Consider the following 16,893-nt stretch of genomic DNA (forward strand, 5'->3'; position numbering starts at 1 on the left):
ACAGCTATGCTATTCTTGACACTGCTACACATTTAAGCTAACTTTTACTGAATACATTAAATATGTGCGGATTAATTCACAATAATATGGAAAATAAAAATCTCCATTTGTCACAAAAAATCGTCTTGCTATCTAAGCAGATGTGGTATTAAATTATTAAATAATTTTGCTTGATTTTATTATGATTGTTAAAAATAACATTTAATGGTACAGTACAAATTTTTAATCAGAATTTGTTTTTGCTATGGTCATAATCAGTAAATACAGAACAGAGAAATGGCATCAGACAAGTATAAAGTAATGTTTGCAGAAGCTTGAGTAAAAACTGAATTTCAAAGCAGATATTAAAACTTGTAAAAACTTAAAAATCATATCAAACTTTTCTGATCCTAATCAGGATCTGAAGAGTCTTTCTGAAGGCCAAGATTGCTTCAATTTATGCATATTTTTCTATATATAAATTATTTATATAAAGAGACATGTAAAGTCTAGGCTAATAATGCAGATAGTATCCTTATAAATTTAAAATGCTGGCTAAAAACAGCACTTTTATGATTGGTTTCAGGTACCACACAGCAAAGAAAATATGTGCAGTAGTCTGCATCAAATAGAGTGGATAAATATTTTCTTTACAAGCTGAAGAAAGCCCCTAATTTGAAAAAGCACAAGGTGTGAATGACCACAAATATCTTGTAAACAACACCTAAATCCAAAAGAGGCTTCTTTTCTTTCACTTCAAGTGTATTATGTTCACTTACTTTATTGAGTTGAGCTAATTCCCCTTTCTGCCTAATTAGGTAGAACAACTGTCAACAGTTTTATGTGTTATGTGTGTGTGAGAGACAACTTTTTTTTCACATTTCAGACCAGCTTTGGGGCATGCTAACATGTCCCTAGAGAATCTGTGCATAATTTACAAACACTGTAAATAAGAGGGAAGTTTAATTGAAGTTCAAGTGTAAGTATGTGCTGTTTAGATAAACCATCGGACTCCAGTTCGTTAAAGATGAAAGGCCAACACATACTTCCCCAAGAACAGAAAACTTAGTTTTATCTGCCAGGTTCTTTCATTTGTGGTTTAAGCACTCAATTAACTTGTTGTACGCACAACTTTTACTTTTATGTCCAAGAATTAGAAATTATACTTACAAGAAATTAGAAGTGGTCTTCCCGGCAAGAACTTTGTTCTTGATCTTGGAGCATCAAGTTAAGAAAATACTTTCTCTGTTCTGGTGGCCTTTAGAAACAATCAACATAACATTGTTATCCCACTGCTTGATCAAGTTTAAGCAGTGGGATAACCGTTTAGTTTACCAGAATGAAATTGAGCCATAATAAACTTTTTGCAATGAATTAAGGTAGAGGGCAGCAGTTACAGGACAGGATGTACAGTGGACCTTGATATTTGTGGGGTTTGGTGAATTCAATTCCACACCAACAGCTGAAATCTGCATTCACTCTTCAGAAATATTTATAACTGCCTGCTTTAATAGTTCAATAACCAAATACAACTTAATATACATTAATAGACACAATGGAAACCTTCTTAAAAATAAAAATATATCTAAAACTAATTTAATTTTTGTATCATCTCCTGTTTCCCTTTGAGAAAGTTGGCTGGTTTTTGCTCCAAGCTTTGAATGAGATTACACCACATTCTCCTCAGTTCCCTCTTAACCCATGTGGGCTTCTACCATAGTCTAGCAGCTGTTTGGGGTTTATGCTGCTTGATTAGTAAAGATAAATGTTTTTTAACTGCAAAATCATCATATGCGTTTGTATGTGACCTGTGGATCAATCTAATTAACTCTGATTAGATGTAGTTATAAATTTAACTACATATTTCCAGTTAGTGATTTCCAACTGAGGTAAACGTTTTAGCTTTACATGGATACAAAATTTGGTATTTGTAATATACAAATGTAAATTTTTGTATCATCTCCTGTTTCCCTTTGAGGATATAAATTAAAGCAAAAACAAATAAAACATGAGAAGATGTAGCCTATACATGGTCATAGAGCCTTGAAAGGAGTAGCTGAAGGTCAGCAGGGAGCCAGGTGGATCTTGGTATGTCGGCTGTTTTATTGAAAAGGTAAAGGTATAGAGCAATATATAAAAAATTCATCATGGTTTTCAAAGAGCCATCTGAGAAAAGGCTCCATGGTGCAACAGTGGTTAGGCTGTTGCTGGACTGTTGGTGTTTACCTGTAGTGTAAACTCCAGTTACCCAAGTTTCCTTCGACAGTCCAAAAAGATGCATGTTAAGGTTAAACAGACAAGGCGTTTGCATCAGTGCAGTACAAACCGTGTACAGTGTTTTCCCATTGAGCAGGAAGAGCTTCAGGCCTATGATAACACTTATATATCCAACATGATCTATTGACAGTGGAAGTATAAACACAGAAGCTGCTTCAGTTATAGATGTCTGGGCTAATAGAACGAACCTTCAACCAAACACAAAGCTGAAAGATGTGCAAGATGTTTACTGCTAAACATGCAAGCAGAACCAACATGGGTCCATTTTCTGATGCAATAACATTGCACATTTATACAAGATTATGTAAATAAATGAAATTATTTTTAAATTACAGTGGTTCACTATATTTTTGCAAATTTCACATGAAAGTCTTATCTTTACATTTTCGAATTTACATCATTGTCTTTTCCCAGCACTGCAATATTTCTTCGATTGGGATTCAAACTCTACGAAGAAAAAAAAAAGACATTTGAAGTTGCTGTTTGAGTAAAAGTACACATTTATTATTTATCAAACTAATCTGTATTTACTGAAACATAAGAAATAAGCTGGACGAAGAAACACACAATCTACTGGTCAGAGTTTAAAGGGGAAAAATGCACAAACCTTCGGCTGAAGATGGATTTGTATGTTCTTAATGTTTATTTAAAATCTCTAATTCATTGTTTCTCATTTTCAAGATTCTCCAGAACACCGGAAATAATTATTCTGACTGGTTATTCATAGTGCTCACATTTGCTTAGTATTAAGTAAACTGGTTGGAAACTAAATTACCACAAAAAACTGTACGAAACAACCTCTAAAATTGATTTGTTTACTATTAAATTCTGTCACAATATTTCATTTCCCATTTCCCCCTCACTGTATCAGACTTAAATGCTCTGAAATGTGTATCCATTTGTCGGATGATTGTGAGGTTTGTTGTCATCCTCTGACGCTCACTTTAGCACTGAAACAGAACAAAACAACCTGCAGAGGGAGGACAAAATGACCGGCAGGAAATGGGCTAAAGGTCTGAAAACGGCTTTGTCTATTAAAAGATGTGCTTTGTTATGAACTTTGTGTTCTCACTCAGGTCACTAAAGGTGACGGACAAACAGATTGAGGAAAAATGTCTGAGATATACCAAGACTCAGAGGAAAAACAGAGATTTAGTGAAACCTTTGATGTTTTCTTTAAAAACATTTTATCCGGGAAAAAAAAAAATCTGCCCAAGATGAATGAGAGGGAACATTGAGTATGGAAGGCACATAAAATGGAGTCAAGATTGTTTTGGACTAACAGGATTGGATAATTACACTGATCAACATGTTTTTGACTAATAGGATCTGATGATAATTATGATCATCACTGAGTCATTTCTATCTGATACTGTCAGATAAAAAGGTTCCTGCCTCGCTTGTGGTGTCACAAAAAAGAGCTCTAATTATGTGTCAGACACACTTCATTTTCACTTTTTACACCTCTGTTTTTCTCCTCCTCTCCTGTACCTTAAAGCAGATCTTCATCTCTCTCTGACAGCTGCAATGTTTTATTAATCACTGTGTGATGCAAGACACCTGAGCCAATATGCCATATTTATGTTTGAATAAAAAGGAAAAGAATCTTCACCTGAACATCTTTTAATGTCCCAAACTCTTAGAAATATACAAGTTGTGAGGCTCATGTTGATACCTTTTTAGTCTCTCAGCCATGTGCGATTTGTGTGAAATTGGGGAAATTCTCCCAAAATATAATTCAAAAACAGCAATGCAACCTGATGAGCTATGAAATATGCCTGTCTGGTAATTGATTCACAAACCAAGAATGTTTAAGAAGACTTGACAGCTTTTATGTGAGAGTTGAGAATCAACTGTTATGAAATAATTTACTGTGCAAAGTCCCAGTCTCACATTGAGGATATTTTTTCCCAGTCATTACAGATTGATGGTAAGTTCCTGAGACTTTTAAGTGTAATCAGTTTACATTATGTATACTGAGTATTTATGTTATCTTCGTCACAGTCATCATCCATCAGAGTCGAGATAAATCCAACCATAGAGATTTGATGAATGTCTAACATTAGTTAAAGTTTTTAGAGGTTGTAAATAACACAAAGGAGGAATGCTGAATAACTTAAGACAGCACAGTCTGGTGGAAAAATTCATAACCTAACATACATCTAAAGTTGCTCTTAGGTAGGAGTTTGTGCATTCCTGGCATGCTGTGAAGAACTGGCGACCTGCCCAGGCTGTAGGCCTGCCATGCCAACATCTGGGCCTCTGGGGCTGGTGTCCTGCAACTTTAAGAAGTGTTCCTTGTCCAACATACCTAAATTTAATGGTTGAATTATCTTTTCAATGTGGAGTCAAGTTCCCCACAGTCCTGCTAATGATGTCATAATTTGACTCGAGTGTGTTGAAGCAGAGATGCATCTAAAAGTTGCAGGAGGCTTGGATTTGAAGATCCCTGGTATAGAGCATGGTTGGATGTTCCTCTGCAGGGTAAATTATGCCACATATGTATTATAGAAAGACTTTAATGTATTCTGGCCAATATTTAAAACATTAGTATTGTGTCTTTTTAGAGCCTTGCGTTATGTTATAATGTTATTTCCTCATCAAAAACATACCGGGGCTCTCGCATTGGTCCTTCAGACTAACCAGCAGCAAGTAGCAATCATCTGGTGGAAGTGCGCCTCTGCTGAGCTCCTCAGAGGAGCTACTTCACAGTAAAAAAGTAGGTAAAACATTGTTAAAGGTCTAATAGAGGAGTTATGTTGTGATGACTTCCTGAAGGTGGAGTTTCAGAGAAATTGAGATTTTTAAAGAGATTGAGGCTCAAATTCAAATTTCTTTTAAGTCATATTTGATATAACATTTGTAAAACAACTGAAGTTGACATGGCTACTTCATTGTTCTATGAAATGATAATATGTGCCTGGAAAACACATGACAATATCAATTTGAAAATTATAAATGAGAAATTTAGTATTTTATCAGTTATGTTGGCAACTTAATAACTCACTATCCATTGTAGCCATGAATTAACTAAGGCCTTTCTTTGCAATAAAAATCTGCTCTTCAATTGCATATTTACTTTATACTTTTGATTAAAATCAACAGCAGAGTGCTCAAAATATATCAGGAATCCATATATTAGTTTCACTTTTACACTAAATAAATTGATATAAATTACCATTTTTATTTGTTTCTAAAGTGATTAACCTATATGAAAGTTAAAGTTCAAACAGTGTAGTGAAATTTAAACCTATTCTGTTTAAAACCACCAAATCCTGAGTCGATTCAGATGCAAACAATTCAAGCACATAAATTGCACATTCCTTTCTATACATCTGTTTAAAAACACACTGTGAACAGTGTGCAGGGGAATGGCTTCATGTTAAGTAAGCAAAATCTTTCTATAAAAATAAATAGGACATGCCTGGTGGGACAGACAAATGGCATTCATTTCACCTTACAATACACTGCTTGTAATTGACTTCTTCAATAGAAAGTTGGTTTACGCAGAAGCCGTATGGAGTTACTCCATAAGATAAGATGTTGGATGAGAACTGAATGATGGTGTTGTATGTAAATGAGGCTAATCTTTACAGTACATCTGTACACATTCAAATTTAAATGCAAATTAAAAGGGTCTGAGACTCAGTAAGATGTTTGTCCAAAATAAGTTTCCATCATTTTAAATCGACCAGATTGCGCACACACAAGCTCTTCAATCTTTCCATTTAATTAGGTTTGTTTTTAATGAATACTAATTTAATTTACATTTTCATTTATTTGTATAAATTAGCTTCTTGCAGAGGTTTAAACTCCATATGCTCTCAACACATCCAGGAATCATAAAATAAAAGATTATAAAACAACATCACGGCTAATAAGAGAAAAATGTCAGCAACAGTGAAACACAGACAATAACAAAATATACCAAGCATTAAAAATACATTTACGTTTAGCTATAAATGTTGTTTGTTTATATAATTAATGGCCAGCGTTTAGAGTTTTCTTCCTTTGTGTTTAAAGTCCGTACTGTCCTGAATGTACCCTCCTTATTGGTTTATGCCTGCTGTAAAAACAGCCAGCAGGCATTAGGGATTTTTTTTTTGTTGGCACAATAAAGCACTGAAAAAACTACAACATTAATTCTTTATCATGTATTTTTCAAAACCATGTTTAAAAATACAAGCAGGTAATACAGGAATGAGATCAGAAAAGAATATTTGAAGCTAATTACAGCAGTGCTTTCAGCCCATAGGCCATGTTTGGCATTTCCTTTATATTAAAAACTTTCTTCAGATGACTGCAAAAATAAAAACAAAACTATATTAGGTTATTGGGGGAATAGTATAGTTGAATATTTTATTACCTTTTGAATCAATAGTAATATCATCTACCAGAAGGCAGGAGATTAAACAGAATATGGGAGAAGTTAAAGGAAGTTCTTGCTAAGCTGTGATTTTAAATTTTTTTATCTGCAACATCACCTCCAAAATTAATCTCTTAAGGCAGGAAGAGACACCTTGATGACTCATTCCCACCTTAAATTGAAAACTGTCAGTTTCAGTGCAGTCGGTGCACCAAGTTGGGATGCAGCTCACCATGCTGCTTGTGGTGGTGCCCTGATAAAAGGTGGGGAGGATGAAAGGTGGTGTCCTTTCATGCTTCAGGCTCTGGTGGACTTGCCTCCTCATCTAAGGTTCATTGGTGAGATAGAGAAGTTGGGACACATGGGAAACTCTTCAGTAACAATGACAGTGATTGTTACAGCTTAATTATAAAATTCATGGTCACATAATTTTAAGATCAAAGAACATTGAGAAAAGGTGACAAAAAAAAACATTAGTCAGGCAGCTTGGCATGTAGAAGTTTTTGCTCCTGTGATTTAATTATTTATGATTCTTGCAATTCAGGTTTCTCTGTATTGTACCACTCGCAACTTAATTTAACGTGCCTTACAGCAAAATAAAGAAAAAAAAAGTAGAGAATCACAAAAACACTAAATAACATTGAAAGAACAAAAGATAAATATTAAACCATCACATTAAACAGTAAACAAAGTGCAACAAAGACATGATTAAAATGAACTGATAAAGGTTTTTTTTTTTTTTTTACTTTTTTTTTCTCTTTTCATCAACTGTTATCATTACTGTACTGCAGTTTGGTGCAGTTTTAGACCTGTTTTTAATAATACTGTACTGATAAATTTGACATTGACTTTATGAGAATGCTGTGATTTTCAATACTAATTTAAAGGAGTCAATAATTCATGAAGATTTTAGGTTTTGAGGGGGTTTGTTGCAGAGCTTAGGAGCACAAGCTGGGATTTAAACCAAGGATCTTCTTGCTGCAATGCAACACTCCTACCAACTGTTACAGCTGTCTTTTATTTTTATTTTCTAAAAAATATTGCTTTATTGCAAATGACCCACAACATAACAATTTATGGTCTTCCCAAATATGCAGCATGTTACCTCTTTTTATTCCAGCGTAATGTAAGTATGTTAAAAGCAATTTTAGTGGAACAGATATGTGTGTAGCATGTTGACTTCTTCTGTCAGTGTAATTTGGGTTTTGTTGAAACTAATCAGTTCTAACCAAACTGGAACCCTGTGTAGATTTACTTCCTCTTCAGCGCTTGTTCGGAGCCATGATGCTGCAGTATTGATTCTTCAACAAGAAAAAAACCCCAACATGGATGATTAAAATATGCAACCTGTCATTTCAACCAGAGATTAAAGCAGGAATGACTTTTGGAGAACTATGTATGATAAAATATAGTTACATTGTGCTTAAAGGAAAGCTGTGATAGATTTCATGGTATAGAAAAATTCTTCTTTTATAGTCCACTGTGCTGTACTGTCATGCTCCAGTGGTATTTTACAAAGGATGGTAACCAAACACTAGGACTACAAAGGAATTTAGGTCTTGCTCATCTCTTTTTTGCTGCCACAGTAGTTTCTTCTATACTCTCAAAGAAAAGGAATAGAGGATTTTTTTTTTAATGAGTTTTCAATCTGTGACTGTACTTGTGCTTAAATCCTCTAAAGCCCAGTTCACACTGCACAATTTTTTTGCCCCAATTTCCCCCTCACGACAATCTTAGAACGTTTTGCCCGAAATGAGTCCAGTCGAACACGTTATACCTTCGATTTTGGTCGGCTGGTGTGTGGTCTGTCAGGTTTTGAAAATCGGCCGACAATTCTGGAAGGGTGTAGTATGAACCGGGCCTCAGTTACACTTTGGCTTTAAAAAGCACTGCAGTTCAGCTTTAGTCATCACATTGACTAAAGTTTTATTACTAGATCAAATTCTTATAAAAAGTTTGTTTTTGTCTCAGCAGTAATGTGCTGTAGGTGAAACATTATTGCAGTTGTGCAACACAGCAAAAACAACAATGAGATAATAAACCGGTATTCAGCTGAAGCATAAAAATGTCCAGAAGAAATATTGTCTTTTTAATCTGTTTTTTATATTTTATTTACACACATGGAGCCACTTGTGTTAAGGGAAGTATGTTGAAGAAAGAAAGGTCCAAATATAGATTACTACTTTTTTCCTGGGAGTTGCTGTCAGTATTTGATTGACAGATTGTTTAGCTTAAGTACCTCCAGGTGGGTATGGCCTCTTGTTGGCTTCAAGCTTCAGCATTTCAAGACTGTAGGAAGAGGTGAGGACAGCTAATATTTCTGCAAACTCCATAAAAAATATTTATAATAGAGAATCCATTTTCTGGCACCCGAGGTGTTTACGTTTGGTTTCAAGCTAGCTGTTGTTTTGAAGTTTTTGTTTTCTTTTATTTAGTTTTTAGCTAATGTGTAGCTAGCCTCTTTTTGTAAATATGCTGTCATTCATCAACAGTGTAGCTGCCAAACTGTTTGGTTAATGAAATTCATGCATGTTCATACATGCTTATGACGTTATTTACATATTTTGTGGCATCAATGATATTTATTCTTACTTTTGGACAAAATTGTGCAAAGAGAGAGTTCGGTGTAGTAGCACCGTTAGCTTATTAGCACAGCCGCTAAAAGAAATTATAATGTAGATCTAAAAAGTGTTAACATATTTATTTATAAAAATAATATTTTGCAATGTAAAGATTGACTTTTGTAGATGATGTCATAATTTTCTTAAGGAATAATAATTGTCATAATTTAGCTCAAAGATTAGAAATCAATATAAAATTGATTCATTGAATGGCAACATAAACAGTCAATACTGCACCCATCACAAACAAGAGAATGCATTTAAGTTTATAATATCTACATCTTTTATAAAATGAAGTAAGATATTACAAGGGTTATTATCTTTCCTTACATTTAATTATTGTACATTTGATCCACCCCCCCCCCAGAAAATAAAAGTTAAAGCAGTCAAAAGTTTTTTGACTTTATTTAATCATTGAAAAGATAGTAAAACAATGCAAGTTGTCATTTCTAGAACAGCAACATTAGTTTTAATATACATCAAACAAGAGTTTTCAGAACATCGTTTACATCCTTCTCAATAGTTGATGGAAAAACTGTTTGTTGACGTTATAGCAGCCTTTCGCGTCTGAAAATGGTGATGCACTCAATGTGTTGACTTTTGAAAGTCCTCCTTGCCATCACCCTCATCTTTACCTCTCTTCTCTGATTCTTTAGTGGATTAATTGGGATATTACAACTTTGAGTCAGAAGAAATCTGTTTGTAAACTTAAGATTACGTTAAGCCTGTATAAGCTCCAACTTAATCAGTCACATTTAAAGTAAAACTCCATAGTCTTAGCATTATACTGTCTTTATCTTTTTCCATGTGTTCTTTTATTCCCTCTTGCATTTATTATACAATCCAATTTGGGCTTTGGTGATTCTCTGGCCTTATTAATTCACAGCTTTACGCCCTTTGACCCCTAATCTACCCCACAGTTTTACCGCCATCTTGTCTGCTATACCTGCAAAGATTCCCAGAGCCTGGAGAACCTCTTCTCAATGTTTATATTCCCACTGGACTTGTTAATGAATGTGGGAACTTGGAGCTAGTTGAAATGGAACGTCTCCCCATGGGTGCAGCTTAAGTTTTAATTAGCAAAGTTAATGGGGCAGAGAGGGATCAACGGAGTGAGAGACAGAGATGCAAGGGGAATGTCTCCTGAGCATAATGAGTTTTCTGAATCTGATGGATGAAGATGGATATATCTAAAGAGCACTTGATGACATCAGGACACATCTTCATCCTTTTGTAGTGGAAACCAAGGAATATTTTCACAGGATGGCAACTTTTATTTCCTAGGAGATTGTAGACCTCTTCTTGATCTGCAGTAAAACTACCTTAGTTTTATTTGATTACTCACTTGAAGACCAGCACAGCCAGTTCTATGTATTCACTGATCTGTTTAGGTCTGAACCCTTTAGATTTTGACCAGTTCTCATTAATGCATATCCAAGTGGCCGAGGGACCAACAACAGTTATATAAGCTTTACTGATTTATAACTCACCGGTGAGTGTCCTGCTGCTCCAGAGCTCTCCTCCACAGGAACAAAACAGGAACAAATATTTTTCTTGTTTTATTCCTGCCTGCATACAGAAGTCAGCAGAGAAGTTTTAAAACTACAGTTAAACCAGTGCAATGACACGCTATTTGGCCTCCAGTTTAAAAGGTTGCAGTTTTGGTCAGAAGTCTACATACCAATTAGTTAGTTAATTGTCATTAATTTTATGCTTTAGATTATAAATGAACTTCTCTTGAAATGTGCACAACATCAGAATTCAGGATTTTTTATGTGTCTTTCCTCTGATTTTTATCGTCATTTCTGTCCAATGAGAGCTACTTTTATTGCCTGTGTGGTTTTGTTTACAAATTATAATCTTCTTGAAAAAAACGTACTATACATGGTGGCGTTTTATGGCTAAGTCCAAGCTTGTATAATTTTATAAATCCCAGGATTTGAGAAAATCAGCAGGAAGTTATAATCTGATCTAATTCAGTCTCTGAGAAAGACTTGCCCCTCATTTTGGAATTCACTCCAAAATAATTTATAGTAGTCGCAATGTAAAAAACACCCTCTGTATTTAACATGATGGCCCATAATTTGATCGTTTCTGCTTTGTTTTCTCGATAGGTTTCTGGCAATAAATCTACAGGGGCTTCATGATGGTGAACGTGAAAGGAGATGGGATAAACAACAACACAAGCCTTCTACCAATTCAGCAGAATAGACCTGCTGTAAGGACTCTGCTTGTCTCCCACTGTCCTCTTCCTCTTACCCTGTGTGCGCTAATCTCAAGCGCTTTGTTCTTCACAATCACTAGAAAACACGCTTGGCCCCCTGTGCTTAATTCTGTTTGATGTTTACCAAATCACAGAATGGGATGCATCAGTGAGTCATGTCGAGCCATCAAAAAACGAACAGAATTTTCAAAGGATTACTAAATACTGCATGAATACAAAAACTTTGCCTACACGCTTGAATCATTCACTGTTTCTCCTCCTCCTTTCTTCCTTCATACTTTTTCCACAGAGTTACTGTGGCAGTTCAAATTATTGATATTTAAATGAAAGCTTTGTCACTGCTGCAGTGTATTGTCTTAAATCAGGCCTTTTTTGCCTCTGACTGAGTCTTCAGGAATCCATCTTCATTATTTCAGTCATTGATTTTAGGAGATTCATTAACTCATCTTATCTAATCGGCATGATCCCTCTAGTGTCAAACCATCCACAGTAACCCCACACACAAAGCAAGATAAGAAGCCTTTTTGTGTTTATCATTCTGAGAAATATTACTGACAGACAATAACAAATCCCTGCTGATTAGTAAACAGGACACACACGGTTTGAAATATTCTGTGCATTCATTATTGGTTCTCAAAGGGATCACTAACTTTCCTTGACCATATGACTGCACAAATTGAAATTCTGAAAATAAATGCGACAATTTGAGCGTGAGGTTTTTCAGTTGTATCGCATCACAATTAGAAACTGCAGTGGAAACACCAAATGTTACTACTGGTGGAAAAGACAAAGAAGATGACAGGAAGTGGTGGGGTGATGAAGAGTGATGGAGATTTTTATTGACATTGCATGAACAAACTTATTCACGTGTGATTTTATTTGTTTCTTCTTTAATGGAAACACCGCAATCACAATTTTTTTTTTGACATTACCTGAATGTTTTGCACTCTTTTTGAAATGTTGCACATTCCTTGCTGACATGTTTATAGAATAAAATTATGAAGGCAAAAGGAAAAAATATTTTCAAGAAAATGTGGTGATTATTTCAACAGATATTTTTATAAGAATTAATTGAGTGTTCTGTGCTGCAGTACAAGTTTTTGCTTTTTATTTCAGCACTTTAACTGGAACTGTTAGTTAAGTGACTCATTTTCAATTACAAATCGTATCTATTGAGAATATAATTCCTAAAATTTAGCTTTCTGTTTTCTCAAAGTCAGACCAGAAACAAAGACTTCAACACCCTGTCACAAATTCAAACTGTTTCTTTTCCTGAATTGTTGTGAAATCTTGCTGGCTTTTCGGAAATCTGACCTCTGCTCGTTAGAATGATTTCCCTTTGAGAGCCTCCACCATTACCCCTACGTTTGTGTGTTTTTAGTCCTGATTTCAGTGACATATTTGCATATTCCTACCTTGCAGTTGTCATGGGAACTGAAGATTAAGAAACGTGTGACTGTCCCCTCCTGTCTGGGCATGTTCAGACCCGTTATGGGTCAGTGTTGCCACCAGTGCACCCCGGACAGTCTGGTGAGTCCATCGTCCACAAGTGGAACAAAGTTAGACACAGAAAACAGGAAGGTAGAAAACTAAAGTGATGACATAAAAATAGCTGAATTTAGTTTTTAGTTAGGTGATGATGTATGGTTATTTTTTTATTTTGATGTTTTAACCTTTGCATTAGCAGACAGATCATAAAAACAATTGTATTACTTATTTGCCTGTACTTAACGTGAAAATAAGCACACTTGTGTAAATATATATAATTACAACTTGAACAGAAACTCTGGCTGTAGATTTGTCCACATTTTCATCCTTTTCTTTCCTCTCTCACTCTGTGTTGAGATTTTTCCCAACATCAATCTGTTTTGCCCAATGTCTTCTAAACTTGTCTGCGAAAGCCCAGTTTAGATAAAATTTTAAATTTATTTTCTTTCTGCCTGTGTAGCTTGAAGCTTCTTTTCTTCTTTTGATTTCCATATTTCCAGTGGTCATTTAACATTAATTAGCTTTATTTGTTTACAAATGTGTGATTACTACTTTGATTTATTTTAATTAAAATATCCAAATCCTTTTTATGTTTGTTGTTTAGAGCAAAAAGCTTGGCCAAAACTCTTTCCTTGGCTTCCGCAACCTGCTGAGCATCAACGAGACACAAACCAGGTACTGATGTTATCTGCAGTATTCAGGCTCTTCCTTTTGAAGCTTTTCTCTTTTTTTTTGCGTTCACTGATGCCTGCTATTTTGAGTTTCGCTTTTTTTCCTGTTTCAGATATCGAGGCTGGCTGGTGCGCAGGATATGCTGCGTTTTGTATGTGAGTGGGTGCAAGGTTTTCGGGAGTCCCGTTAGCGACAGGCTGGAGAGAGTCTGTCAGAGCAACAGGTACCTGAAGACAGAGTGGGAGGGAGAGGCAGGTGCAAAGATGCCAGAGGAGTGTAAATAAATGATAGGCTAAGATCCAGAAAATGAAATGGCCTGCAAGAGCTCTGGAGAAAAGAAAAAGGGACCATGAAGATAACAGACTCAAACCAGGATACAGAAAATGGAGCCTATCATCCATTTTTGTGCAGACTGAATGAAAAGAAGTGGGCTAACTTTGGACCTTCCCTATCTCTGTCACAGTCCCCAGTATCTGTTGTTTTCCCTCCTCCTGTGTAATTGAGTTTAAGCTTTATGTAATCATGTCACTAAGGGCTGCTACTCTTGCTGTTGTCCTGTTTCTGGAAGGCGGATGTTTGTGTAAATGCAGCACAAATGCAGCTTTGTGCCTTTTCACCGCTGCTGTCCTGTGACCGTGTGTTTCAGGGTGAAGGAGGTGCTTGCAGCGGCTCATAAAGCACCCGAGGGGGAAGACAGCCGAGGGCAGCTCAGTCTTCTCTCACCGCTCCTGTCCCTCATTAACACCTGCATTTCCCCCGGCTTCATCAGGTGTGTGCGTGTGTGTGTGTGTGTGAAAAGTGTTGAGAAAGAGGTTTCAAGCCGTAGCAATTCATATGTTATGTGTGAAGAAGCGCTAACTTTATATTCAGTCAGTTTAAGATGAGAAAAAATTGGACAATCCTTTATTAGTTCCACAAAAGGGAAATTCACAGTGGCGGCTGATGGTGATATTTGAAGGGTGGGCTAGTAAATATACAGTGGTGCAGTTGGTAGCACTGTTGCTGGGTTCGATTCCCGGCCCGGGGTCTTTCTGCATGGAGTGAGTGTGCATGGTTGTTTGTCCTGTCTGTCTCTGTGTTGCCCTGCGACAGACTGACGACCTGTCCAGGGTGAACCCCGCCTCTCGCCCGGAACATTAGCTGGAGATAGGCACCAGCAACTCCCGACCCCACTGATGGATGGGATGGGATGGGTTAGGACGGACAGACGGCACTTTTAAACAAGATGCGTATCACATAAAGTGATTGCTTGATAGCAATGCGCTTCTGTAGCAATGTGTTCATACAATCACACTGATAAAATGAAAGAAGGTACAATATGTTTTAAATGAGGCCTATTTATTTAGATCATTATTTTAAATAAGCTTCAACTTATTTAAGCTCTTACAACTTTTCTGGGATGCAAAAAGCTTAAATAATCTGCCTCGTTTATGCTATCATTGCTCGCCATCACACCGACCCAAACCATGCCCACACACACTGGAGCTTGAGGAAAGTCCATCCTGATTGGATGAATGCTGTGGCCGCGGGCTGACCCTGGGCTGACATACATTCACACATATATACACACCTTCATGCATTTATGAATATAGCTCAATTATTATCGCTGCTCATTTTACTTGTGATATTTTACTTTTTTGATCGCCAGCATTAAACTCCATAAAAATTACAAAAACAAGCAATAAACTGAACCTAATAACAAATGCTGTTTGTGTTGCTAAAGTCTTACATAACTTATTTTCTTCCATCAAGTTCTATTGCTGTCCGGTTAATGAGCCAGTGGAAGGCATGTTTTTCATTATAATAAACAAGGACTCCATTGAACAGAACTGAAGGCCCTTGAGCCTTAAATACATAACGATGCGCTGGATCTGAGTTTGAAAATGTTGAGCCTTTGATGTGGGCTGAAAAGGTATGAGCAAAGATATGTTGTTGCCTTATGCTTTTTTGTAGTATCAATTGATAATAGCCATTAGCTTCATCTGTAGTTGCTATGGTGAAGTTGGGTTAAAAATAGGATCAAAGTACTGCTTGCTCAAAATGCATAGAAAACAAGTCAAGGCAACTTACAGATTTAAAACAGGAAAAGTTTTCTTCCGCATCTTTTTATGAAAAACAGAAATCTAGCATGCTTTTCTTAGTTATTACTGTCAAACCACTACTTTCTTATTTTTAATACATTTTGTAGTTTTACTTTTTGTCTTCTCTAATTTCAAGTGATCAAAGTTCCCATATTGGTCACTTTTCAGGTTTTTCTTTTCCTGTCACATTTTAGATTTAATTGTGTAATTATAATCTTTTCAAATTGTTGCAATCATGCCTGTGTAATCATTGTAATTGTCTCTATTCCCAGCCTGAAAACGGCTGCAGGGGGAAAAAAGTGTCATATAGCACAAAAATAATAGCAATTTTTTTGATGGATGGGTTATATTATCATTTGTATTCTGTTGTGGTTCCTCATTTAGAGTAATATAGTTGAAAACTAGTTTAGAGACGAACACATAGACATTAGTTGTAATTCAAAGAATCATCAGATGTTTTAATGAAGGAAAACTATATTAATGTTTATCAAAGTCAACTTGAGGAGTGAATACTTTTTCTGTGAAAGATTTCTGTGTATTTTCTTGGGGAAAGTAATAATAAAACATGTTCAAGAAACATGTAACAATTGAAGAGAGTAGGTGAACAATAAAGTCAAGAGTCTGTTTATAATTAGCCATTATCTAAAAACTAACTCAAAGAAAATATGTAAAACAAGGAAACACCATCCAAGCAGTATATAAAGTACTCCCTCCTGATTTAAAACGAAATGTAACAGAAACAAACACCCAATGTAACCATGACACAATTCAATTCATTTTTATATAGATTGTCACTTTACAACAAATGTTGTCTGGGGACACTTAATAAAAAAACTCATTTAAAAATCTGAAAATTGCAAGGAAATCTCTTGTTTCTCAGAAGACTAGGTAAGAGATTTTATTGTGTAGTTATTTATTCTAATGCCTAATTTTCCATAAAACATCCTGTTTAACTTCAGGGGAGGAATGGAAGAAAATATCTTCCAGTCTTAAGCACTTTGAATTGCCCTGCTGCTGAAAATGTGCTATATAAATAAAATTACCTCACCCTCAGCTGTGAACATACCTTTTTTTCTTGGGCAGACACTCAGAAGGAGATATACAGGACATTCACACCAGCTCTGTTTAGTCCACTTTAATCAAACTCCAGCTCTTTTGCCTGGAAAGTTGGATTGTTTTAGGGAG

General features: G+C 35.8%; 1 protein-coding gene across 2 annotated transcripts in view; it reads left to right on the forward strand.

Moving 5' to 3' along the window:
* Positions 1 to 16,893, forward strand: part of gpat2 (glycerol-3-phosphate acyltransferase 2, mitochondrial) — a 129,299-nt gene that overhangs the window by 74,931 nt on the left and 37,475 nt on the right. For both annotated transcript variants that reach the window (XM_055039057.1, XM_055039058.1), the window contains 5 exons: positions 11,358 to 11,461; positions 12,890 to 12,997; positions 13,560 to 13,630; positions 13,740 to 13,850; positions 14,274 to 14,396. In XM_055039057.1, the coding sequence (XP_054895032.1) occupies positions 11,387 to 11,461; positions 12,890 to 12,997; positions 13,560 to 13,630; positions 13,740 to 13,850; positions 14,274 to 14,396 (488 nt within the window). In that variant the 5' untranslated portion in view covers positions 11,358 to 11,386. The remainder of the gene's footprint in view (positions 1 to 11,357; positions 11,462 to 12,889; positions 12,998 to 13,559; positions 13,631 to 13,739; positions 13,851 to 14,273; positions 14,397 to 16,893) is intronic.

The sequence above is a fragment of the Poeciliopsis prolifica genome, unplaced genomic scaffold, assembly GCF_027474105.1.
Source record: "Poeciliopsis prolifica strain line A6 unplaced genomic scaffold, Auburn_PproV2 SCAFFOLD014, whole genome shotgun sequence".
Taxonomy (NCBI): Eukaryota; Metazoa; Chordata; class Actinopteri; order Cyprinodontiformes; family Poeciliidae; genus Poeciliopsis; species Poeciliopsis prolifica.